The sequence below is a fragment of the Eumetopias jubatus genome, unplaced genomic scaffold (genome assembly GCF_037043125.1).
Source record: "Eumetopias jubatus isolate StellerSeaLion01/CBP00866 unplaced genomic scaffold, mEumJub1_p1.0 scaffold_7, whole genome shotgun sequence".
NCBI classification, from domain to species: domain Eukaryota; kingdom Metazoa; phylum Chordata; class Mammalia; order Carnivora; family Otariidae; genus Eumetopias; species Eumetopias jubatus.
Window position 1 is genome coordinate 91,492,363 of NW_028274813.1, and position 26,192 is coordinate 91,518,554.

The 26,192-nt window shown below is 41.8% G+C and overlaps 1 protein-coding gene across 1 annotated transcript in view; it reads left to right on the plus strand.

The window, feature by feature from the left end:
* Positions 1 to 26,192, plus strand: part of SLC27A2 (solute carrier family 27 member 2) — a 51,294-nt gene that overhangs the window by 15,360 nt on the left and 9,742 nt on the right. The window contains exons 4-5 of the mRNA XM_028100228.2: positions 1,846 to 1,970; positions 23,354 to 23,548. Of these exons, the coding sequence (XP_027956029.1) occupies positions 1,846 to 1,970; positions 23,354 to 23,548 (320 nt within the window). The remainder of the gene's footprint in view (positions 1 to 1,845; positions 1,971 to 23,353; positions 23,549 to 26,192) is intronic.

Here is a 26,192-nt window from a genome sequence, read left to right on the forward strand (position 1 = left end):
GTCAGAGTACCTGGCTTTCCATCCCTTCTCTTTCATTCCAAAATTTTACCATTCAAATTAGAGTTGCCATCTTTTCTCCTTTCAGTAGGCTTTATGCCCCTTGTATACATCAAGGCTCAGTCTAATATTTTCCTCTCCCAGAAAGCCATCTCTAACTCTCTAAGCTAAAAAAAAAACAAAAAACAAACAAACAAAAATCTTACTTTTTTCTTCCATGTGGCATTTCATTTTAAAATATACAATATATATCAAATATAATACAATATATTAACATATATACACATATGAATATACACATATATAACACGTATTTTATATATATATATGATAACATATATACACATACATATATATATATATGCATGTGTGATGGCCCAAGCCTCTGTGTCTTTCCCTCATCAACTTATTGATCAGCTATAAAATACTTACCCCAGCATCAGTACCTGCCTCCACATCGGCCGGGAATGCCTGACAGGGCCTGATCATATAGCGGGGCTCTTCAAGGCCAGAGGGACTCTGAGGCTCCCAAAGGGAAAACTTCATTGCTCACACATTTGCTTAGGCACCATAGATATATTCTAGAGAAAAAAAAATACTATTTAGAAAATGTTTCCTCTTCTAAAACATCAGACTTTTGTATAATTAGTACAGCTAAACTAATAGCATGAAAAAATACTTGTGAGTTTTTTTATTTCACTTTACTACATTTCATGCCTAGAATTAGGTTGGGTCTGATATATATTATTTTTACCCATTCTATTCATTTCCTATCACTATTGTAACAGATTTTTATTCTGTTTTGAAGGTCAGAAGTCTTAAAATCAAGGTGTCAGCAGGGCTGCATCCCTTCTGGAAGCTCTAGGAAAGAGTCCATTTCCTTGCTTTTTCCAGCCTCTAGAGGCTGCCTGCCTTGTGGCTTGTGGCCACTTCTTCCATCTTCAAAACACATCATTCCACCTTTGGTTTCCATCATCCCATGTCCTTCTGCCCTTGATCTGCTTGCCTCCCTGTTATAAGGACGTTTATGATTTCACTGGGCCCACCCAGGTAATCCAGGATGATCTCCCCATCTCAAAATCCTGAACTTAATTACATCTACACAGTTCTTTTTGCCATGGTAAGGTACCATATTCACAGGTCCTATGGATTAGAACAGGGACATCTTTGGGAACCATTCCTCACTCGTCCAAGAACAATTTTCCTGCTTGCTCAAGACCCTGGTTCTCCTTTGCCTGCAAAGTTAAGTCTCACTCTTCCACCTGGCACTTCCAAGTCTCCATGACAGCACCCTTAGCTGCTTCTCCAGGTCCCTCTCCCATGCGTCACCCGCTCTTCACTCCAGTCACAGGCCCACTGGGTCTTGGCTATCTTCCCACGCCTTCTGAACTGCCCTGTCTTTATGTTTCACATGGTTTCCTCTGCCTGGAATTCTCTCATCTTTCTTCATATTCATTGCTCAAGACATAATTCAAATCCTACCTCTTCTAAAATATGCCTTTCTCAGCCCTTACCCCAAGCCGAATTAACACACACACACACACACACACACACACACACACACCCTCTCATTCACATTCCCTTAGGGATTCATTTGAACTTCCTATTTATTCCACACTGAATTTTATTAGAAAGATGTCAGCATGTGTCTCTCCCCCACTAGATTGTGAAGGCCTCTGTAGGATAAAACCATGTCTTATTGATTTTTGTTTTGAAGATAAACAATATTCAAACTTGTTTGTGAATATCATTCATATTTAAATGTTTACCTTTCAAAAATGACAAATATAACCAAGGAGTTTTTTGATAGCCTTTCTTTCTTAACACTTTATATACACTTCTCTGTAGGTGCTACTCTTGTTTTGCGGAACAAGTTTTCAGCCAGCCAGTTTTGGGATGACTGCAGAAAATATAATGTCACTGTCATTCAGTATATCGGCGAACTTCTTCGGTATTTATGCAACTCACCCCAGGTAACACTCCCTGTGTTTCATTCTTTTTGAGATGGGTAAGATTGGAATTCACGTTACTTTGGGTGATGCTAGGCTTCAGCTGGTACTTACATGTCTATCAGTTTTCAGGTTAGACTACAACTGTGTGTCATGATAAAGTGCTTGGCACCACACCTATCATATAGAGGGGATCTACTAGGTGTCAGTTGCTATTAATATTATTATTCCCTACCTTTTTACCTGTTTTCACATCTCACCCTCTACCTAGGAGATCTTCTCTTTCCTTCTCTGTCTAAAGCCTACTCACTGTCAAAGCCCAGTTCAAATGATACCTCATACGTTAAACCTGTTTGGGTCATGCCAACACTATTTGATTTCTTTCCCTTACATCATTTGATTTCTACCCACTGTGGCCTTGTCACATTGCAGGTATTTGTCTTCATACCTTCCATCCTCCCTAGGCTATAAAGTCTTTGATGGCAGGGACCACATCTTGTATCCTTACTTTGTCTTATACCACAGGCATACAGGAAACGTTCACTTAATTTTGCTTGAATAAATCCCTGGGTGGCTTTGAAACCATCTGACTAAGTCTGTCAACAAGCTTGGAGTAGATGCCCCAAGGTTACTCCAGAGGCCTTGGATCTACCCTGTTTGCAGATATCCAGATATCTTGATGGGGTTCTTCGAAAGAACTTCTCCTGCCCTCAAGTCTTATCAGAGGCCTGGCATCCTGCCTGGGGACCAAATCAAGGTTTCTCAACAGCGGCACTGCTGACATTTTGGGCACATTCATTCTTTGCTGTATGATTCTGTGCACTGTAGGATATTTAGTATCATCTTTGGCCTTATGCAGTACATACCAGTAGTACCCTCTCCCTCCCCCCTCCCCAGGTTATGATAATCAAAATGTCTTCAGACATTGCCAGATGTCTCCTGGCAGGCAAAATCACCCTAGTTGAGAACCACTAGACTAGATAACGCAGTAAACTCACCAGATTCTGCTTCCTTTAGTCCTTTCAATCATCATAAAACAAACTCAGAGGATCACTAAGTTGATAAATTGCTATTTATAAGCACATGTTATCTTCAACTTACATAACATCTGCTGTGACATAGGAAGAAGTATAGGATGCTCTTGCCCCAGCCCTTCCCCTCCTCACTTCATTCAGTCTCTGCCCACATGTCAGCTCATCAGAGAGGCCCCTCCTACTAATCAACAAATGTATCACCTCACCCCCTTACCATCCATCTCGTGGGTGACTGCTTTTCACAGTACCATCCCTCCTGACATAGGACAGGCTTATACGACTATTGTCTATCTCCTCCAATTACATGAAAGTTCCACGCACCAGGGGCTTCATTCACTGCCAGATCTCTAGCCCTGAGATCTGTGTGTGGCTCCTTCGAGGCGTCAACAAACTTCATTGAAAGAACCTCTAAATTCTGGCCCCTGAAAGAAGTATGATTAACTTCAGAGAGGTAATATGTTTCCCTGGAATGTTTAGGCTTAGCACATATTATGCTGATCTGGGCAGCAGATTCACCAGCTTCCTGAAAATCATAATTAGCTGTGAGCTGGATTAGGACCTTTCCCACAGCAATTTCTGTTGAAGTCATTATTGAATTTTTTTCACATTAGTATCCCATCTGGTCCTCAAGATTGCATGCCTCTCTATTAAAACCCAGAAATCCATATGGGGCCCTTCTGTTTGGCTTTTCTTCTCTGCCTTAAAAGCCCTTTGTCAGTTAGAAGTCTCCTGGGAGAGGGTGTGTTGACTTGAGGAAAATAAACATGTTTGTGTAGCTCTTTCAGGCTTAAACGCTCTCACACATATAAACACTTCCACCTTTCTCCTTCCTCATAATGGTGTCTCAGATGCTGAAAACCAAAATTTGATTGGGGTTTTAGATCTTCAAAATATGATTTGCTGTATAATTCATGGATGATCTCAAATCTAGAAGATATGGAGTTTCTGTTAGGTCTTGCTTCCCCCCCCCACCCCTGAGTTCTAGTTTGTCTTAAAAATTCTTTTTATTTAATAATTTTTATTGTTATGTTAATCACCATACATTACATCATTAGTTTTTGATGTAGTGTTCCATGATTCATTGTTTGTGCATAACACCCAGTGCTTCACGAAGAATGTGCCCTCCTTAATACCCATCACCAGGCTAACTCATCCCCCCACCCCCCCACCCCTCTAGAACCCTCACTTTGTTTTTCAGAGTCCATCGTCTCTCATGGTTCGTCTCCCCCTCCGACGTACTCCCCTTCATTCTTCCCCTCCTGCTATCTTCTTCCTCTTTTTTTTTTCTTAACATATATTGCATTATTTGTTTCAGAGGTACAGATCCGTGATCCATCAGTCTTGTACAATTCACAGTGCTCACCATAGCACATACCCTCCCCAATGTCTGTCACCCAGCCACCCCATCCCTCCCACCCCCCACCACTCCAGCAACCCTCAGTTTGTTTCCTGAGATTAAGAATTCCTCATATCAGTGAGATCATATGATACATGTCTTTCTCTGATTGACTTATTTCACTGAGCATAACACCCTCCAGTTCCATCCACGTCGTTGCAAATGGCAAGATCTCATTCATTTGATGGCTGCATAATATTCCATTGTGTATATATACCACACCTTCTTTATCCATTCATCTGTAGATGGACATCTTGGCTCTTTCCACAGTTTGGCTATTGTGGACATTGCTGCTATAAACATCGGGATGCACGTACCCCTTCAAGTCCCTACATTTGTATCTTTGGGGTAAACAACCAGTACTGCAATTGCTGGGTCATATGGTAACTCTATTTTCAACTCTTTGAGGAACCTCCATACTGTTTTCCAGAGTGGCTTCGCCAGCTTGCATTCCCACCAACAGTGTAGGAGGGTTCCCCTTTCTCCACATCCCTGCCAACATCTGTCGTTTCCTGACTTGCTAATTCTAGCCATTCTGACTGGTGTGAGGTGGTATCTCAATGAGGTTTTGATTTGGATTTCCCTGATGCCGAGCGATGTTAAGCACTTTTTCATGTGTCTGTTGGCCATTTGGATGTCTTCTTTGGAAAAACGTCTGTTCATGTCTTCTGCCCATTTCTTGATTGGATTATTTGTTCTTTGGGTGTTGAGTTTGATAGGTTCTTTATAGATTTTGGATACTAGCCCTTTATCTGATATGTCATTTGCAAATATCTTCTCCCATTCTGTCGGTTGTCTTTTGGTTTTGTGGACTGTTTCTTTTGCTGTGCAAAAGCTTTTTATCTTGATGAAATCCCAATAGTTCATTTTTGCCCTGGCTTCCCTTGCCTTTGGCGATGTTTCTAGGAAGAAGTTGCTGTGGCTGAGGTAGAAGAGGTTGCTGCCTGTGTTCTCCTTTAGGATTTTGATGGACTCCTGTCTCACGTTTAGGTCTTTCAACCATTTGGAGTCTATTTTTGTGTGTGGTGTAAGGAAATGGTCCAGTTTCATTCTTCTGCATGTGGCTGTCCAATTTTCCCAACATCATTTGTTGAAGAGACTGTCTTTTTTCCATCGGACATTCTTTCCTGCTTTGTCAAAGATGAGTTGACCATAGAGTTGAGGGTCCATTTCTGGGCTCTCTATTCTGTTCCATTGATCGATGTGTCTGTTTTTGTGCCAGTACCACACTGTCTTGATGATGACAGCTTTGTAATAGAGCTGGAAGTCCGGAATTGTGATGCCGCCAGCTTTGCTTTTCTTTTTCAATATTCCTCTGGCTATTCGGGGTCTCTTCTGGTTCCATACAAATTTTAGGATGATTTGTTCCATTTCTTTGAAAAAGGTGGATGGTATTTTGATGGGGATTGTATTGAATGTGTAGATTTCTCTAGGTAGCATTAACATCTTCACAATGTTTGTTCTTCCAATCCATGAGCGTGGGACGTTTTTCCATTTCTTTGTGTCTTCTTCAATTTCTTTTATGAGTATTTTATACTTTTCTGAGTACAAATCCTTTGCCTCTTTGGTTAAATTTATTCCTAGGTATCTTATGGTTTTGGGTGCAATTGTAAATGGGATCGACTCCTTGATTTGTCTCTCTTCTGTCTTGTTGGTGTATAGGAATGCCACTGATTTCTGTGCATTGATTTTATATCCTGTCACTTGACTGAATTCCTGTATGAGTTCTAGCCATTTTGGGGTGGAGTCTTTTGGGTTTTCCACATACAGGATCATATCATCTGCAAAGAGTGGGAGTTTGACTTCTTCTTTGCCGATTTGGATGCCTTTGATATCTTTTTGTTGTCTGATTGCTGTGGCTAGGACTTCTAATACTATGTTGAATAGCAGTGGTGATAGTGGACATCCCTGCCGCGTTCCTGACCTTAGGGGAAAAGCTCTCAGCTTTTCCCCATTGAGAATGATATTCGCTGTAGGTTTTTCATAGATGGCTTTTATGGTACTGAGGTATGTACCCTCTATCCCTATTCTCTGAAGAGTTTTGATCAAGAAAGAATGCTGTACTTTGTCAAATGCTTTTTCTGCATCTATTGAGAGGATCATATGAATCTTGTTCTTTCTTCTGTTAATGTATTGTATCACATTGATTGATTTGCGGATGTTGAACCAGCCTTGCAGCCCAGGGATAAATCCCACTTGGCCATGGTGAATAATCCTTTTAATGTACTGTTAGATCCTATTGGCTAGTATTTTGGTGAGAATTTTTGCATCCATGTTCATCAAGGATATTGGTCTGTAATTCTCCTTTTTGATGGGGTCTTTGTCTGGCTTTGGGATCAAGGTAATGGTGGCCTCATAAAATGAGCTTGGAAGTTTTCCTTCCATTTCTATTTTTTGGAACAGGTTCAGGAGAATAGGTATCAATTCTTCTTTAAATGTCTGATAGAATTCCCCTGGGAAGCCATCTGGCCCTGGGCTTTTGTTTGTTGAGAGATTTTTGATGACTGCTTCAATTTCCTTAGTGGCTATAGGTCTGTTCAGGTTTTCTATTTCTTCCTGGTTCAATTTTGGTAGTGGATACATCTCTAGGAATGCACCCATTTCTTCCAGGTTATCTAATTTGCTGGCATAGAGTTGCTCATAATATGTTCTTATAATTGTTTGTATGTCTTTGGTGTTGGTTGTGATCTCTCCTCTTTCATTCATGATTTTGTTGATTTGGGTCATTTCTCTTTTCTTTTTGGTAAGTCTGGCCAGGGGTTTATCAATCTTGTTAATTCTTTCAAAGAACCAGCTCCTAGTTTTGTTGATCTGTTCTAGTGTTCTTTTGGTTTCTAGTTCATTGATTTCTGCTCTGATCTTTATGATTTCTCTTCTCCTGCTGGGTTTAGGCTTTATTTGCTGTTTTTTCTCCAGTTCCTTTCGGTGTAGGGTTAGGTTGTGTATTTGAGACCTTTCTTGTTTCTTGAGAAAGGCTTGTATTGCTATATACTTTCCTCTCAGGACTGCCTTTGCTGTATCCCAAAGATTTTGAACAGTTGTGTTTTCATTTTCATTGGTTTCCATGAATTTTTTTAATTCTTCTTTAATTTCCTGGTTGACCATTCATTCTTCAGTAGGATGCTCTTTAGCCTCCATGTATTTGAGTTCTTTCCGATTTTCCTGTTGTGATTGAGTTCTAGTTTCAAAGCATTATGGTCTGAAAATATGCAGGGAATGATCCCAATCTTTTGGTACTGGTTGAGACCTGATTTGTGACCTAGGATGTGATCAATTCTGGAGACTGTTCCATGGGCACTAGAGAAGAATGTGTATTCCGTTGCTTTGGGATGGAATGTTCTGAATATGTCTGTGAAGTCCATTTGGTCCAGTGTGTCATTTAAAGTCGTTATTTCCTTGTTGATCTTTTGCTTAGATGATCTGTCCATTTCAGTCAGGGAGGTGTTAAAGTTCCCCACTATTATTGTATTGTTGTCAATGTGTTTCTTCACTTTTGTTATTAATTGCCTTATATAATTGGCTGCTCCCACGTTAGGGGCATAGATATTTACAATTGTTAGATCTCCTGTTGGATAGATCCTTTAAGTAGGATATAGGGTCCTTCTTCATCTCTTATTACAGTCTTTGTTTTAAAATCTAATTTGTCTGATATAAGGATTGCCACGCCAGCTTTCTTTTGGTGTCCATTAGCATGGTAAATGGTTTTCCACCCCCTCACTTTCAATCTGGGGGTGTCTTTGGGTCTAAAATGAGTCTCTTGCAGACAGCATATTGATGGGTTTTGTTTTTTAATCCAATCTGATAGCCTGTGTCTTTTGATTGGGGCATTGAGCCCATTTACATTCAGGGTAACTATTGAAAGGTATGAATTTAGTGCCACTGTATTGCCTGTAAGGTGACTGTGACTGTATATTGTCTGTGTTCCTTTCTGATCTATGCTGCTTTTAGGCTCTCTTTTTGCTTAGAGGACCTTTTCAATATTTTTTGTAGGGCTGATTTCGTGTTTGCAAATTCCTTTAGTTTTTGTTTGTCCTGGAAGCTTTTTATCTCTCCTTCTATTTTCAATGATAGCCTAGCTGGATATAGTATTCTTGGCTGCATATTTTTCTTGTTTAGTGCTCTGAAGATATCATGCCAGTCCTTTCTGGCCTGCCAGGTCTCTGTGGATAGGTCTGTTGCCAATCTAATGTTTCTACCATTGTAGGTTACATATCTCTTCTCCCGAGCTGCTTTCAGGATTTTCTCTTTGTCTCTGAGACTCGTAAGTTTTACTATTAGATGTCGGGGTGTTGACCTATTTTTATTGATTTTGAGATGGGTTCTCTGTGCCTCCTGGATTTTGATGCCTGTTTCCTTCCCCACATTAGGGAAGTTCTCTGCTATTATTTGCTCCAATATACCTTCTGCCCCTCTCTCTCTTTCTTCTTCTTCTGGGATTCCAATTATTCTAATGTTGTTTCATCTTATCATATCGCTTATCTCTCAAATTCCGCCCTCGTGATCCTGTAGATGTTTCTCTTTTTCTCAGCCTCTTTATTTTCCATCATTTGGTCTTCTATATCGCTGATTCTTTCTTCTGCCTCATTTATCCTAGCAGTTAGTGCCCCCATTTTTGATTGCACCTCATTAATAGCCTTTTTGATTTCGACTTGGTTAGATTTTAGTTCTTTTATTTCTCCAGAAAGGGTTTCTCCAATATCTTCCACGCTTTTTTCAAGCCCAGCTAGTATCTTTAAAGTCATGATTCTGAACTCTAGGTCCGACATCGTACTAATGTCAGTATTGAGTAGGTCCCTGGCAGACGGTACCACCTCTTCTTCTTTTTGCTGAGGTGATTTTTTTCGTCTTGTCATTTTCTCCAGAGGAGAACAGATGAATGAGAGAACAGAATGCTAATAGGTTAACAACGTCTCCAGCAAATATACTCTATTCAAATCAGAAAAGACCTGAAACCAGGGGACAAGAAAGGGATAGAAAGAAGAGAAAAAAAAAGGAAAAAGAAAAAGATAAAAACAAACAAAAACAGAACAAAACAAAAAAAAAACAGAATATGATCAAATATGATCAGGCTAGTGCATAGATCAGTGCCACACACTAGCTTTTGGTCATATTTTGGTCTGTTAGAAGAAAGTGCCTGCTAAAATTTTAAAGGAAGAAGGACTTATATATGTACAAAATAAGGGTTGATACAATGAAGGGATGGCAGATGACTGTAAAAATGAAAATTATAAAAGATTTTATAAAAGGACTTAATAAGATAAGAAGTTGTTTTTAAAAAGAAACAAGATTTAAAAAGAAAAAGAAAAAAAAAAAAAAGGGAGAGAATGTGATCAGGCAGGAGACTAGAACAAAGCCATACACTAGTGATTTAGGGTATATTTTGATCTGTTAGAAGAAATTGTATCTCAAAATTTTAAAGAGAGAACAACTTATATATATATGCCAAAAATAAGGGTAACTACTATGAAGGGATAAAAATATGACTCTAAAAATGAAAAATAAAAAATGTTTTTTTTAAAAAGGGATTGATAAGATGTTGTTTGAAAAAGGGAAAAAGAAATATTCAAAAAAAAAACAGTTAAAAAAATTAACTTTGAAAAACTAATGAATTATGGTAAAAAAGCCATGAATTCTATGTGCAGTATTCCCCTAGCGCTGGAGTTCTCCCGTTCTCCTTGATGGGTAAACTTGGTCTTGGCTTGCTGGCTATTTGTGCTGATCTTCTGGGGGAGGGGCCTGTTGCCGGGGTTCCCAAATCTCTTTGCTGGAGGCGGAATCGCCCCACCTTTGTGAGTCCAGGCTAAGCAAGCTGCTCCAGTTTGCTCTCAGGAGCTTTTGTTCCCTGCAAGCTCTCGGTACAGCTTTGGAGGACCAGGGTGAAATGGTGGCCTCCCAATCTCCACCTGGAGGAGCTGAGAACTCGGGGCCCCGCTCCTCAGTGCACCCCCAGAGAAAAGCAGTCACTCCCGTGTCCCCGGTCTTGGGCCGCACTCCGTGCTCACCTGGCCTGTGATCCAGCGTTTCTATGTCTGGCACCCAACCCCGTGTGGAGTCTCCAAACCCAGCAGATCCCTGCGGTGCACTCCCACGCCGCTCCTCCCGGGGGAGGAAGGGGAGTCCCTCTGCCGCTTGTTGGGTCCCTGCTGGCGGAGCAGTGGCCCGACTGGGCCGCGGATCACAGTTTATGGCAACCCCGAGCTGAGAGCCCGCGCCTCGGCTCCATCTCTGCAGCCGGCTTCCCCGCTCCGATACCTGGGAGCTCTGCCGCACTCAGGCACCCCTGGTCTTTCTGTGTCCCCGAGGGTCCTGAGACCACACTGTCCCACGAGGGTTCCACCCCCCGCTTAGCCACTGGAGCGACATCCCTCAGCGGAGCCGACTTCTAAAAGGTCTGATTTTGTGCTCCGCGGCTCTATCACTTGCCAGAAGCGGCCGACGGAGGCCCCCTCCCCCGCCGTCTATCCTCCCGAATATCGCCTCGGATTCACTTCTCCGCATGTCCTACCTTCCAGAAAGTGGTCGCTTTTCTGTTCAGAGTGTTGTTACTATTCTTATCTTCGATCTCCTGTTGAGTTCCGTAGGCGTTCAGAATGGTTTGATCCCTATTCAGCTGAATTCCTGAGACCAGACGAAATCCAGGTCTCCTACTCCTCCGCCATCTTGCTCCGCCACCCCTGTCTTAAAAATTCTTACGAGAGTTGTAAGGAATGATCAAATTTACCTAAAAAATCCTTCAGTTAAAGACTTTTTAAAAATGATATGAGTTTAAAAAAATGATATAAGCTTATGTATAGAAAATCCTTAAAGCAAAAAAAAACTGTTAGTACTAATAAATGAATTCAGCAAAGTAGCAAGATACAGAGTCAACACACAATAATCGGTTGTATTTCTATACACTAACAATGAAAAACCTGAAAAGATAATTACAAAAACAGTAACATCAAAAAGAATAAAATACTTAGGAATTAACTTAACCAAGGAGGTGATAGACATGTATAATGAAAACTAGAAAACATGGATGAAAGAAATTAAAGAAGACATAAATAAATGAAATCATACCCCATGTTCATGGATTGGAAGATTTAATGTTTTTAAAATATTGCTGCTACCCAAAGAGACCTATAGATTTAATGCAATCCCTATCAAAATCCCAATGACACTTTTTTGTGAAAACAGAAAAAAACCTATCCTAAAATTCATATCGAGTCTCAAGGGACCCAAATAGCCAAAGCAATCTTGAAAAAGAAGAACAAAACTGGGGGATTTATACTTCCTAATTTTAAAACTTACTACAGAGCTATAGTAATCAAAATAATATGGTACTAACATAAAGACAGACATATAGACCAGTGGAGTAGAATAGAGAGCCCAGAAATAAGCCCTCATATAATTGTCAAATGATTTTTGACAAGGGCGCCAAGACAATTCAGTGGGGAAAGGACAGTCTTTTCAACAAATGGTCCTGGGAAAACTGAATATCCACATGCAAAAGAATGAAGTTGGACCCTTATTCTAACATGCTTAAATAAAAATTATCTCAAAATGGAAAAAAGACCTAGGGGTGCCTGCGTGGCTCAGTCGGTTAAGCGTCCAACTCGATTTCAGCTCAGGTCATGATCTCATGGTCGTGAGATGGAGCCCTGCATTGGGCTCAACACTGAGTGTGGAGCCCACTTGAGATTCTCTCTCTCCCTCTGCCCCTGACCTTACCTCCCACTCCTGAACTATCTCTTTCTCTCTCAAAACCAAACAAAACAAAAAACTAAATTTAAGACCTAAAACAATAAAACTCTTGGAAGAAAACATAAAACAAAACCTTACGACATTGGATTTGGCATTGGTTTCTTGAATGTGACACCAAAGGCATAGGCATCAAAAGAAATAATACACAAAGTGGGCTTCATAAAACTTTCAAAATTCTGTGCCTCAAAAGACACTATCAAGAGACTAAAAAGGCAGCATGCAGAATGGGAGAAAATATTTGCAAATCATATATCTTAGAAGAGGTTCATATTCAGAATGTATAGAGAATTCCTAAACTCACTAACAAAAAAAGAAAACCTGATTCAAATATAAAGTACTTGAATAGACATTTCTCCAAAGAAGATATACAAATGGCCAATAAGCGCATGAAAAAAAATGCTCAGCATCACAATCATTAGGGAAATGCAAATCAAAACTATAGTAAAATGCCACTTCATACTCATTAGGATGGCTACTATAAAAAAACAAAACAAAACAATAGCAAACAACAAGCATTGGTGAGGATGTGAAGAAATTAGAACCCTCATGCACTGGGGGTGGGATGTAACTTGTTCAGCCACTGTGGAAACAGTATGGCAGTTCCTCAAAACATGAAAAATAAAATTACTATGTGATCCATCAATTCCATTTCTGGGTACCATGCCCAAAAGAATTGAAAACAGGTTATCAAAGAGATATTTGTGTATTCGTGTTCATAACAGCATTATTCATAATAGCTAAAATGTGGAAGCAACCCAAGTGTCCAAGAATAGATGAATGGATAAGCAAAATGTGGTATGTACACATTCAGCCTTAAAAAGGAAGGGAATTCTGCACTATGCTATAACATGATTGAACATTGAGGACATGATGTTAAGTGAAATAGCCAATCACAAAAAGGCAAATACTGTATGATTCCATGTATATAAGGTACATAGAGTAGTCAAAATCATAAAGACAAAAAGTAGAATGATGGGTTGCCAGGGGCTGGGAGCAGGGGAGCATAGGGAGTTATTGTTTAATGAGTAGAGGGTTTCAACTTTACAAGATGAAAGTTATGGAAATGGATGGTAGTGGTGGTTGCACAACATTATAAATGTATTTAATACCACTGAATTGTACATTTTAAAATGGGCAAGATAGGAAATTTTGTTATGTGTATTTAACCATAATTTTTTAAAAATAGGTCCTGATAGAAAGCCCAGATTCTATGGATTTAAAGGAGCTTAAAGAAAGATTGCATCAAAAAGACTTCTCAAACAAAAGTGGATAAGAAACTAGAACTAGTGGTGGAAGGCCCTGGATCAATGTAATCAGGAAGTTTCTCACTCTTAGAGCTGTCTAGAATAGGCTGTCACTGGAGGGGCGAACACCCCCACCCCCAAGCGGTGGATATTAGGGAAGAAGCTCCTGCCTCAGCTGAGCGGATAAACCAAATGACACCCCTCCACAGACAAGGCACTAGCTTCTCAGGAGAATCGGGAACAATGTCAGGGAAGGTGGAGGCTCCTATGCTCGTCCCTTGTCTTAATCCTTATTCGGTAGCTCCTTTGATAGAGCAGAAGACCAGGGAGGAATGCCACCAGCCACCTTTGGCACAGGAATTCACATCTGGCTCAAGAGAAGAATGTAGTGCTTAAGAGCCAGGACTCAGGAGTCAGCAGGCCTGAAACTGATGACCCTGTGAACAGGATAGTTAAACTCTCTCTCACTTTCCTGTCCTCCAGTAGGGTAAATAATAGTTCTCACTTCATAGGGGGCTGTGAACACAAAAATGAGATGATGTAAGAAAACATCTAGCAAAGTACCTGACACTTAGTAAATAATCAACAAATAGTAGCCATTATCATCATTATCTTCAGTGCCTAAGAATATGTAGCTCATAGTAGATGCTCCATACATATCATCGAATGAATCACAGAAAATTCTGCTCCACAGGCAGGAAGGAAGAAATGAGAGAAGACATTCAAATTAGTCAATCACTTTCATCTAAGGTTGAGTAGGGGTTGGATAGCAAAGCTGCTGACTAGTGGTTTTACAGCGTTACTGTAGAAAGTTCTTGATCCATTTTACCTGTCTTCCATTGTTATATTTGGGCCTTAGCATCCAGGGTACCTGTTTACCATGGAAGTCCAGTCTGGTTCCTGTCCCACAGTGTGCAGTTGTCTGCCATTTTGTGTAGTTGCCCAAACAGCAATGCCATTTAGGGGAAAAAAATATTTATTGGAACAAGATACTGCTAAAGTTCAGGGTTTCTCTATTCCAGTTAGGGACTAAGCCATAGAGTCGCTCTAAATGAGGCTTTGGACTGCTTGCTAGGTGTGTCACCAGGGTGGGAGGAGGAGAAGGAGAAGGAAGAGGAAACCAGACAAGAGTTCCAGGGGCCACACATAGAAGTCATGATATTTGGGGCGCCTGGGTGGCTCAGATGGTTAAGCGTCTGCCTTCGGCTCAGGTCATGATCTCCAGGTCCTGGGATCGAGCCCCACATCAGGCTCCCTGCTTAGCGGGGAGTCTGCCTCTCCCTCTCCCTCTTTCCCTGCTTGTGCTGGCTTTCTCGCTCTCTCTCTCAAATGAATAAATAAAAAATCTTAAAAAAAAAAAAAGTCATGATATTTGGAAGGGGAAATTAGGATGACCAGAATCCTGAGACTGCTGAATAGGCTCAACGTACTTCCCTACTGTTACCTCCTCGAGTCATCTGCCTTCCCTCCAAAATTAGACAAGCTCTCTGGTCCTCTCCCAACCTAACACGTGTCTCTGCATCCCCTCCATTCTGACAGAAAATAGAGTGGTGGAGGGGTATTGAGCAGCAGAGTGTGGAGAGTGACCAGTTTGACCTCTCAGGGCCAGGCCAGGGGCAGGGGAAAAAAGGGGAAAGAAAGCAGAAAAACAAAAGAGGGAAAGAGAGCAGAATCAGGAAGGTTTACCAGAGAAGGTGAGTTTCCAAGGGTGTGGAAAAGCTTACCAGCCGCGCGGTGAAGGAAGGGCTTGTGGTTCCCGGGAACAGCGCGTGCAGAGTGGAGTAAAGGAGGTGGCACGTCGGAAGCTGCAAGCAGTGTGGTGGGAGGCAAGACTGGTTGGCGGGGCCAGGTGACATGGGCTTTGATGTGTTGAGACTTAAATGTGAACGTGACGAAGCACCACTAAAGGGCCTTCCCTGGAAAAATGACAGGGAGACGGTGTTTTTAGACAGTCCCTTTGGCTTCAGTGGGAAGACGCACTGGAGGGTGAAAGACCTCTTTGTAGAGCAGAGAAATGGAGCCTCTTCCTTTCATTCCTGTCACTGGGGGCTTTCTTTTGTCCTAAGGGAGCCAGGCAGAAGTGTAGCATATTAGTTGTTAAGATCAGGGACGCTGGTGGGGTGCCTGGGTGGCTCAGTCAATTAAGCGTCTGCCTTTAGCTCAGGTTGTGATCTCAGGGTCCTGGGGATCGAGCCCCGTGTGCGGCTCCCTGCTCAACAGTGAGTCTGCTTCTCCTCTACCCCTCCCTCTGCCTCAGCTTCTGCCCCTGCTCTCTCTCTCTCTCTCTCTCTTTCTCTCTCAAATAAATAAATAAAATCTTAAAAAAAAAAGATCAGGGACTCCAGAATTTTCCTAAGATGGTGAATGCCTTCTGTCTTTTCACCTCTTAAAAATCTCCCCAAAACAAGGAGAACAAGGAAAAGACATACAAGCTCCATCTCTTAGAAACTAAGAGACATTGCAGCAGGAAACTACATGGTACAGAGAAGCTGAAAGATGAAGGTCACTGACATCATGGGACCAAGAGAGGTGAAACCTAAGAGGCTGATACCAACAAGAAGGAAGCCAATTGACTTCCTGAAACCTGAGAAATCAGAGGCACTAAATGCAACTAGAGATAGGATGAGGTTTCAGGCTTGAGAACAGGAGGATTTTGAAAAATCTGTGTAAAAAATAGCTAGACATCTGCTCCCCTCTCCCACCCTTGTAGAAGACCACAGGTTTATTCTCTGGAGAAGAGCTTTGAGCTAAAGGACCCCACAAGTGGAGGAGGGCAGGGGTGAAACACTGAAAATAGAGATTGAGTAAATATCTACTTATTAACCAGAGAGACTGCCAGTGCCTTTCCCTTGCACAGCTTCTAGAATTCCAGTAGCCAGTTTATGCTTGTAGGCAAGAGAATCTAGAAGTCTAATTCTCAGGTAGAACTACCCCGTCACGGGACAGTGCAGAGCCCACTTGGCAAGAGCACTTCCCCTGCTTACAAAGCTACTCAAACATCTTTTAGTTGCCTTACTTCTGAATATGGACAGACGTCAGGGATCAGCAGACACCTGAGGAAAGCCTCCAATAGGAAATATCATCAAAAGAACAGACAAGACAGCATCAGTTCAAAAAGCAGGAGAAAACTTCCAAAAACTTATAATTAATTTCCTTAGAGCTGTTAGAGAAGATATTCTCTCCATAAAACAAGAATAGTATGCTATAAAAAAACTAACAAAATCTCCCAAAAATACAAATATGATTTAAATTGTTTAATTCATAGAAAGTTTGGAAGACAAACCTGAGAAATCTTAGAGAAAGTTGGAAAAAAGATAAAATGAGGGATGTGAAGGGAAACAAAATAAAAAAATTAAAAGATCAATCCAAGAGATCCAACATCTAATTAATAGAAAATTGGGAAAATAGAACGGAAAATGGAGAGGAGGATATTATCAAAGAAGATATTATCAAAGGAAACTTCATAAATGGATGAAGAAGATGTGGTATATATACACAACGGAATATTACTCAGCCATAACGAAGAATGAGATATTGCCATTTGCAATGACATGGATGCAGCTAGAGGGTATGATGCTGAGTGAAGTAAATCGTCAGGGAAAGACAAATACCATATGATCTCACTCATATGTGGAATCTAAAAAGCAAAATGAATGAACAAGCAAAAATATAGAATCATAAATACAGACCAAACTGGTGGTTCCCAGAAGGGAGGGGGATGAGGAAATGAGTGAAATAGGTGAAAGGGATTAAGAAATTCAAACTTCCAGGGCGCCTGGGTGGCTCAGTTGGTTAGGCAACTGCCTTCAGCTCAGGTCATGATCCTGGAGTCCCAGGATCGAGTCCCACATCAGGCTCCCTGCTCAGCGAGGAGCCTGCTTCTCCCTCTAACCCTCCCCCCTCTCATGTACTCTCTCTCATTCTCACTCTCTCAAAATAAATAAATAAATCTTTAAAAAAAATAAAAGAAGGAACTTTTAAAAAAAAAAAGAAATTCAAACTTCCAGTTATAAAAAGTCATAGGGTAAAAAGTTCCACATAAGGAATATAGTCAATAATATAGTAATAACATTGTATGCTGACATTAATCATGGTAAGCCCTAAGTAATGTATAGATTGTTAAATCACTCTGTTGTACACCTGAAACTAACATAACATTATATGTCAACTACACTTTAAAAAATTAAACAAAACTTTAAAAATAATATTTTTAGGGGCACCTGGGTGCCTCAGTCGGTTAAGCATCCGACTCTTGATCCTTCAGCTCAGGTCTTGATCTCAGGGTCATGAGTTCAAACCCCATATTTAGGGCTCCATGCTGGGTGTGGGACCTACTTAAAAAAATAAAATAATAACAACAACAATAATTTTTTAAAGATTTTTTATTTATTTATTTGACAGAGAGAGACACAGCAAGAGAGGGAACACAAGCAGGGGGAGTGGGAGAGGGAGAAACAGGCCTCCCGCTGAGCAGGGAGCCTGATGCGGGCCTTGATCCCAGGGCCCTGGGACCATGACCTGAACCGAAGGCAGACGCTCAAAGACTGAGCTACCCGGGCACCCCAACAATAATATTTTTTAAAAGTGAAATGAAAACAATAATGGTCAGCCTGTCTGAAAAAAAAAAAAACAATGCTGAAGAGAAATAGCTTTTTAAAATTAAAAAAAAAAATTAAAAAGGAAAGAAAACTTCCCCAGAACTGAAGGACAAATTGAAAGAGCCAAGTGAGTACCCAATAAAATGGGTGGAATTTAAATTTTTAAATACACCAGGATGAAACATAAGACTACCAAACAAAGAGAGAGAGAGAGACAGAGAGGAAAGAGTCTGTAAGAATAATATTTGACTTGGCAACAGCAACACTGCAAGCTGGAGGACAAAAGATCAGTGCCTTCAAAATTCTTAGTAAAAAGTATTGCCTCTCTAGAATTCTATATACGATCAAATTATCGATCAAGTGTACAGTAAGAATATTTTCAGACATTCAAAGTCTCAAAATAACTTACCTCCTATACACCCTCCTTTGTGAAGTTACTAGAGAAAGTGTTCCATGCAAACAGGAGAGTGAGCAGAGAGAGCTGAGGACCCAGGATCCAGGAGGGAGAGGTAAAGACTCTCCAGGCCTGGAGAGCAACCCATACAGACTGGAGCAGGGGGCTAAAAGGAAGCACAAAGGGGCAAAGGAAATTAGAGCATCTGGTGGGTTTCACCGCGAAGAACATTGTATTTCGAGGCTGTTGGACGGTGAAGAAACACCTGTGAGTAGAAACTAAGAAAACAAAGCAAATGGGCAGGCGGCAATGAATTCCAGGGGGAAAAAACTGCCTCAAGAATTTGATCAGAGTATATTCCTTGGTTCCTCAGTAGTGTATGATGAGCAAAATAATGTGAGCACCGAATATTGACTTAACCAAAAATTGGGATATTGGAAAAACTGAAGAGAATGATAGTGAGCTTCAACTTCCTTCAGCACAATAGAAAATCAACAAATAACATCTACAACTGATGAATCAAAAGAGAGCAGTCTAAGCATGTAATTTAGAAACCGGAGAGAAGAGGAAGGAGCTACAAGAGTGGACAGTGTCTGCCTCCAGGTGGTAGAGCAGGGGCAGAGGATGGAGCAGGCAAAGTGTGGTGACAGCACCGACCATTTAAAAGCCTTTCAGTGTTGACTGAAAGAATGTTGGACTGTTAGAATGTTAGACTGCGGGTGCCTGGGTGGCTCAGTTGGTTAAGCGACTGCCTTCGGCTCAGGTCATGATCCCGGAGTCCCGGGATCGAGTCCTGCATCGGGCTTCCTCCTCAGCAGGGAGTCTGCTTCTCCCTCTGACCCTCTCCCCTCTCATGTGCTCTCTCTCTCTCTCATTCTCACTCTCTCAAAATAAATAAATCTTTAAAAAAAGAAAAAGAATGTTAGACTGCACATGGGCCACTCTTTTTTTTGAACTATGGGAAAGAATTCTCTTTGCATTCACATAGATTTGGATTTGAATCCTGGAGAACTGTGTTGCTACCTGTGTGATCTCCAGCAAATTATTTTAATCTTTTTGAGACTCTGATTCCTCAATTGTAATTGAGGCCAATATTTATTTATTTATTTATTTATTTATTTATTTATTTATTTATTTATTTTAAGTAGGCTTCACAGCCAGCATGGAGCCTAACGCAGGGCTTGAACTCATGACCCTGAGATCAAGACCTGAGCTGAGATCAAGAGTCCCACCACGCTTAACCGACTAAGCCATCCAGGTGCCCCTGAGGCAAATATTTTCATTACCTATCACATTTTGGTAGGATTCTATAGAAACTTGAATAAGACAATAAAGGTCAAATGCCTGGCAAGTAGTAGGAAAGCCCTCGATAAAAGTTTTGTTTACTCTATTTACCTGTTGCTTTCCATTCCTTTCTGGATACCCTGACCTCTCACCTTTCAGTCATCAAATCATAGTGCGGATTTAAGTCTCCAGGGTGTGTTTGCGTGTGGCCTCACCTCTCTCATGTGGACTCAGAGGTTTGATCTTTGTTAAAGAAAAACAAGCGGGTGACTCTTGACCTAAAATACAGCTCCCTTGAGTGAATTTGCTGATGAGGAAACATGGTTTCTCCTACGGGCAAGGAAAACTCAAGTCATACCTGGTACTCTCAGCCAGTGATGAGCAAAACTTGGGTGAGAACCAGACATCGCAGAAGGTTCCAGGATCTCCCAGTTTGTGTGCACGAACACTTCCAGCTTACAGCCTTAATCCCTTCTGCTGGTGTAATCAGATCCCTCAGTTCATGATGAAAACCGAGCTCATGGTACTGTGACTCTCAGCCCAGCTAACTGCCACCCCCCCCTTCCCCCAGTGAGAGCTGCACCTGTGAGGCTGGCCTGTGGCCCAGGCACCCGAGGCACCTGCGGCCTCCTGTGCCCTAGGCCCTGCCTTTGGGCTGATGTCCGGGCCATTAACTGTCAAACAGGGAACTTGAGGGCTCCCCGGTGGAGGTTACTCCTTCTTTTAGTGCAGCTATTGCTCTGTATGCAAAGCACAGGTGCAGGACTGCAGCTGATACAGAGATCTATTTGGCCTCAAAGGAGTTTACAATCTCATGGGTGTGATAGATGTTCGCCACCCATTAGAAAAGGAAATGATCTAAGAGGGTGATTACGGGCTGCATATGGATTTAGTAAAGTCTTGGGTTTACGCACTGAAATGCTACTTTGGAGCTTCTCACACAGGCCTGGGAGCAGGTAAGCCCCAGGTCAGGAGGTTATTTTTAAGCGAAAGTCCGTATTCTTCAAATATTTATGATGTTTTATTCCTGGAGGGGCAGTGAGGGACAGCAGTGTGGGAGGCGAGGATGGTCTCTGAAAAGCTGACAATCCTTAACTGAGAATAGTGCCTTATGGAAGGGTGACCCTACAATTCACTCTCTAAACAGGGACACTTGAGAGTGAAAGGAGTGTAATTAATAAGCACATCAGGACCCCAGGCATAAACCGGGACTGGCCCTGACCAACCAGACACATGGCCTCCCCACTTCTAGGTACTTTGTAATTCTAAAAAGGAATACAGATAGTCCCCAACTTATGATGGTTCCACCTATGATTTTTTGACTTTACCATGGTGTGAAAGTGATACACACTCAGTAGAAGCCACACACTGAGTTTTGAATTTTGATCTTTACCCATCTAGCAATAGATACTCCGATCCTCTCTCATGATGCTAGGCAGGCGCAGTGACCCACAGCTCTCAATCAGCCACACGATCCTGAGGGTGAACAGCTGAGACCCAGACAACCATTCTATTTCTCACTTTCAGTACAGTATTCCACCAATTACGTGACATATTCAATACTGCATTTTAAAATAGGCTTTGTGTGGATGATTTTGCCCAGCTGTAGGCTTATGTACGTGTTCTAAACACACATAAGGTATGCTAGGTTAAGCTCTAATGTTTGGTAGGTTAGGTGAATTAAAAGCATTTTTGACTTATGACACTTTTAATTTATGGTGGGTGTATTGGGATGTAATGCCATCAGAAATCGAGGAAAATCTATAGATTCAGTGACCTGTGGACCTGGGTTGCTGATTAAGAGAATAGATTCCCACTCAGTTAGAATGTCGAAGTTCATGCAGATTTAAAAGTCTTCTCAGGTAACCCTCCTGAACACCCTGGTTAAGAACTACTGGCGGGAGACCCCTGGGCCCTACACATTTCCTCCTCAGAAAGGCCACACCAGGGACCCAGTTTTAACGAGTGACAAGTATCTGTCCTCCTCATTGGTTAGGACTCCTGAAGAAGCTTCACCCCCCGAGTTTTGACCAAGGAGCTACTCAGAAATGAAACGCATCTACACTACTCCCCTGACCCGCTGCCTCCTCTCACACGGAACTCGATTCAAGCTTTCTTTTGGTTTGGTTTTTACCTGTCCTATCCAAGGCCCTCCCCTTACCAGAGAACCACCAGTCTCTCTATGTCAACAGCTCTTTTCCAAGAGAAACTCTAGCTCCAAAATAACTTCACAATGACTTCACAGAAGAAGAAATAATGGAGCAAATGCTCTGAAGAGCATTTGTAAGCCAAATGTTGTCTGATCCAAGAAATTAACACTTGATATGAAAGTCCTATTTGAAAAAGAGTAAGTGTGAGAAAGAGCATGAGCAGAGGGAGGGGGAGAAGCAGACTTCCCTGCTGAGTGGGGAGCCCATTGCAGAGCTCGATCCTCATGACCTAAGCTGAAAGCAGTTGCTTAACCACCTGACCCACCCAGGTGCCCCGATGTGAGAATCCTAGTTACCAAGCACTTTCACCCATTCCGTTCCATTTCCTGTTAAAGGTCATAGAACTACAGAATCTGCAGGTTAAAATTATACTTGTTTACCTTTCTCTCCCACCAAACTGTGATCTCCCGGAGGACATAAATTGCCTTATTAATATAAAATATCATTGAAATTACTATAGATTTGGACATATTTGTAGGGGCCTCACAAGTGATTGTGGTTGAATGGAAAGCAACCTGCTCCTAACTCCACCTCTCCTGCTGACACAAGGTCTCTTTTCAGTTCTTACACTCAAGACAATTTTTCCTTTGTGATTTTTGTTTATGGCAAAGCATATTCCTCCCCGGCCACCTGAGGCAACTGGGAGCCAGCTTCCTCTCTCTCTTCCTCTTCCCAATCCCATTGGGACAGTTTCATTGTCATGGTTCAGTTTTACCTGGTTTTGTGACCTCTGGGTCTGTGAAATGAGGACCTGATCATGAGTCTTCTCTCCAGGGACACCTGGCTGGCTCAGTCGGTTAAGCGTCTGCCTTTGGCTTGAGTCATGATCCCAGAGTCCTGGGATCGAGCCCCGCATCAAGCCCCTCATCCAGCTCCCTGCTCAGTAGGGAGTCTACTTCTCCCTCTCCCTCTGCCCTTCCCCCACTCATGCTCTCTCTCTCTCTCTCTCAAATAAACGAATAAAATCTTTTTTTAAAAAAAGTCTTCTCTCCAGTCCCCTGAGACCCTAACATTAATGACTCTGTAGAAAATCATTCTCTCTCTCCTTACACTGTGTTCCCAGTTTTCTTCTTCCTTGTCAAGTGAAGACTATTGCTTCAGATTGTCAGTCTTTGATAGATCTTTCCCATGTGACCCCTCCTTTCTGGCAGTTGAGGTTCACCAGCCCCATCAAGAAAACAATCAATACATTATTCTAGCTTCAGATTGGATATGGATTAAATGTTAGCCTCACTTAGTTCTATCATATCAGCTTACCTTGCCTTTTAAAACTCAAAATGGGAAGAGCCAAGTCTTTTGGTTATTAAATCAGAGTTCTAGCTGTTGGCCCAAACCGCGTGGGTTGGCGGGGAGGAGGCGTGATGTGTGTGAGTAACAGAAAAGGTGTGCACTGAGAGGTGAATCCACAACCAACATAAATATGTAGAAACATAAAGGCAATTGCGAGCATATAAGTACAGTCTCTGGAGAGGTTTTAATTTGGTCTCTTCTCCTCCTACCACAGAAACCAAATGATCGCGTCCATAAAGTGAGACTAGCAATAGGAAATGGCTTGCGAGGAGATGTGTGGAGGGAATTCAACAGGAGATTTGGGGACATTTGCATTTATGAGTTCTACGCTGCCACTGAAGGCAATATTGCCTTTATGAATTATACGAGAAAAATCGGTGCTATTGGGAGAGTAAACTACCTACAGAAAGTAAGTACATTGAAAGATGAAAGCGTACATAGCTGCCTTTCAGAATACAGAGACTTCTTAAAAGCTGTGTCATGATGATGTTCTTAGAATTTCATACCGCATCAGAGCCATGGCCGATCCGTGTTCACCAAGACAGAGGATCTGCTCATTCTCTATGACGGTGAGCGCAAAGTGACAGGGCCCTTTAATTTTTAAAATCTCAATTTCTCTTCATAACAACCTATTACGCCTCTGCTACCTGCAACTTATGCACAGTCTTCCTGATGCCATTTATATGTGTAGATGACAAAACACCAGAAGCCTACTGGTTTGGTAAGTTTACCGCACACTGTGAAATGTGGTGTTTCTCACTCATGGTCCTATGTGTCACAGTGACCGGGGGACCTCTGTCTGTCTACAGGTGCAGGGTGCCACCCCCTGAGCTCCAGGTCCCGTGGTTCCTAGACAGCACCCGCATCGGTGTTTTTCGAAAGCTGTGCCTCCAGGGTTAGGAACCACCGTTTCCATTTAGACCTTCAAGAGAACTGGACTGCGCGGCAGCTCTGGGATCTCATAGACATTTGTATTTGCCTGATTACTCCACCAGAAAGATAGTTCTTACTTTTCAGCCAGCTCACATAGCAGTCTCTGTTCCCTCTCAGGCATTTTAATGGCCCGGGGTCTCCAGACAGTCTCTTCGCCTTTTTTGTGTTTGAGCAGTCAGTCTTCTGGGTGACCCCCTGTTTTTCAGCAATCCCAGGAATATTCAGCGAAGGCTGAGCCTCCACTGGCTTGAGGAGTCACTGCAGTCACTATGCATCTGGCAGCCCCTCCTGCCTGGCCCTGAACCGTCACACCAGAGCTCCCCCACAGCATGTGTCCCCAGGGACTGATGGGCAGAGTACAAAGGACAGCAATTTGTGTGCATAAGAGATCTGCCCTGAGAAATCAACTTTCAGCACCTTGCATACCAACTGGGTGACTTCGAGCTAGTCACTTATGTTCCTTAGGCCACCATTTCATTGTTTGTAAAATGGAGATAAAAAGAGAAAACATAGAGCCTAGTGCACCTGGCCCAAACTCTGTATTTATAATAAGGGGGAAGGGTTATTGAAAGAATTAAATTAAATAACTTGGGGAAAAAATCCTTAGAGGATACAACCCAATGTCTGGCATATAATAGCTGTGAGTAATTTTTAGCTCTAGTGCTTATTATCATCCCATTCCTCACATTGTAGCCTTATCTCAAGACCTTCTCAAGCCCCAGGAACCTCTGGGACACTGACAGCCACACCTATGTGACGCAGGTCCCGCCACCATCTTCCACACCTGTGTCATCCAGCATGGCGGCCACTAGCTACATGTGACCATTTCAATTTAAATGATGTAAATGACATTTTTAATCCAGTTCTTCATTCATGCTAGCCATATTTCACATGCTCATTAGCCACGTGTGTTTCATGACTACCATGTTGGGCAGTACAGAGGTAGAGCATTTCCATCATCGCAGAAAATTCTACCGAGCAGCACTGCTTACAGGGCTGAGAATCCATTTCTGACTCCCCACTGCAACCGCACCCGATAAGGTCAGTCTTCTCTAGCTAGCTTCAGTTCAACCTGCAGCAGCCCGAACCTCGGGGACCCAGGTCAATTGCAGCTCAGAACAAGAAAGGATAAGAAGCTGCGTTGATTGAGACATGGCACCAAATGTCTATGTCATTGCTATTGACCCTCAAAAAGACGAGCGCCAAGGAAACATTTGTTTTCAACCAGACTTGAGGACCTTAAAAGTGGGTGCCATATACTACTAGTTCTTGGCTTCTCAGTGGTTGATCGCCATGTTTTATTGTCAGTTTTTCGGCTTTAAACAAGAAGGTATTTTTTTAACTGAGAAAAAGGAAGAAGATGCCCCTGCAACTGATGTGGAAAGAAGCATTAGCACCCCCAAATTTTTTACACCTTTGCAAATAAACAAGATCTAACATTGGCTGACTATGAGTACTACTTGATTGTTGTGGTCATCTGCTACAATTAAAGAATATGACTGGTTAACTTATCATAGAGACTTAAATATAAATTTGAAATGGATACAGTCTTCCTGGCTAATAATTTACTTCTAAATACCATCCTATTTAGTAGAGAAAATAAGAGTAGATAATATTAGAGAAAATAATATACTTATTACTCTTACTGAACTACATAAATGTAAATTCTTATGCCTTTGAAATGTGTATGTTAAATATGGGAGTTTTAATCATTTTATAGCCACAGGCATGAAATAATTATACCACTGAGCCTTAAATATATTGGAAAACGTGTGGAAACATGAAACTTCTAACACTGGCATACGGGTTTTTAAAACCCACTTGTGATATGTCTACCAAAACACATGTATGAGTGTTCATAACAGCATCACTTGTAAAAGTCTAAAACTCAAAACAGTCCAAATGCCAGTTAACAGGAGGATAGATCAATTGTGGTATATTCATACAAGGAAAATTCCATGGCAATAAAAAATGACCTATTGGGGAAAAAACCATTAGCATGGCTAGACGAGTAACAGACATTATACAGTGGGAAAACAGCAACACAAAGACACATATTTCATCCCCTTATCTCATTTATTTGAAGTATAAGACTAATTGATGGTGATAAGTTAGAATAG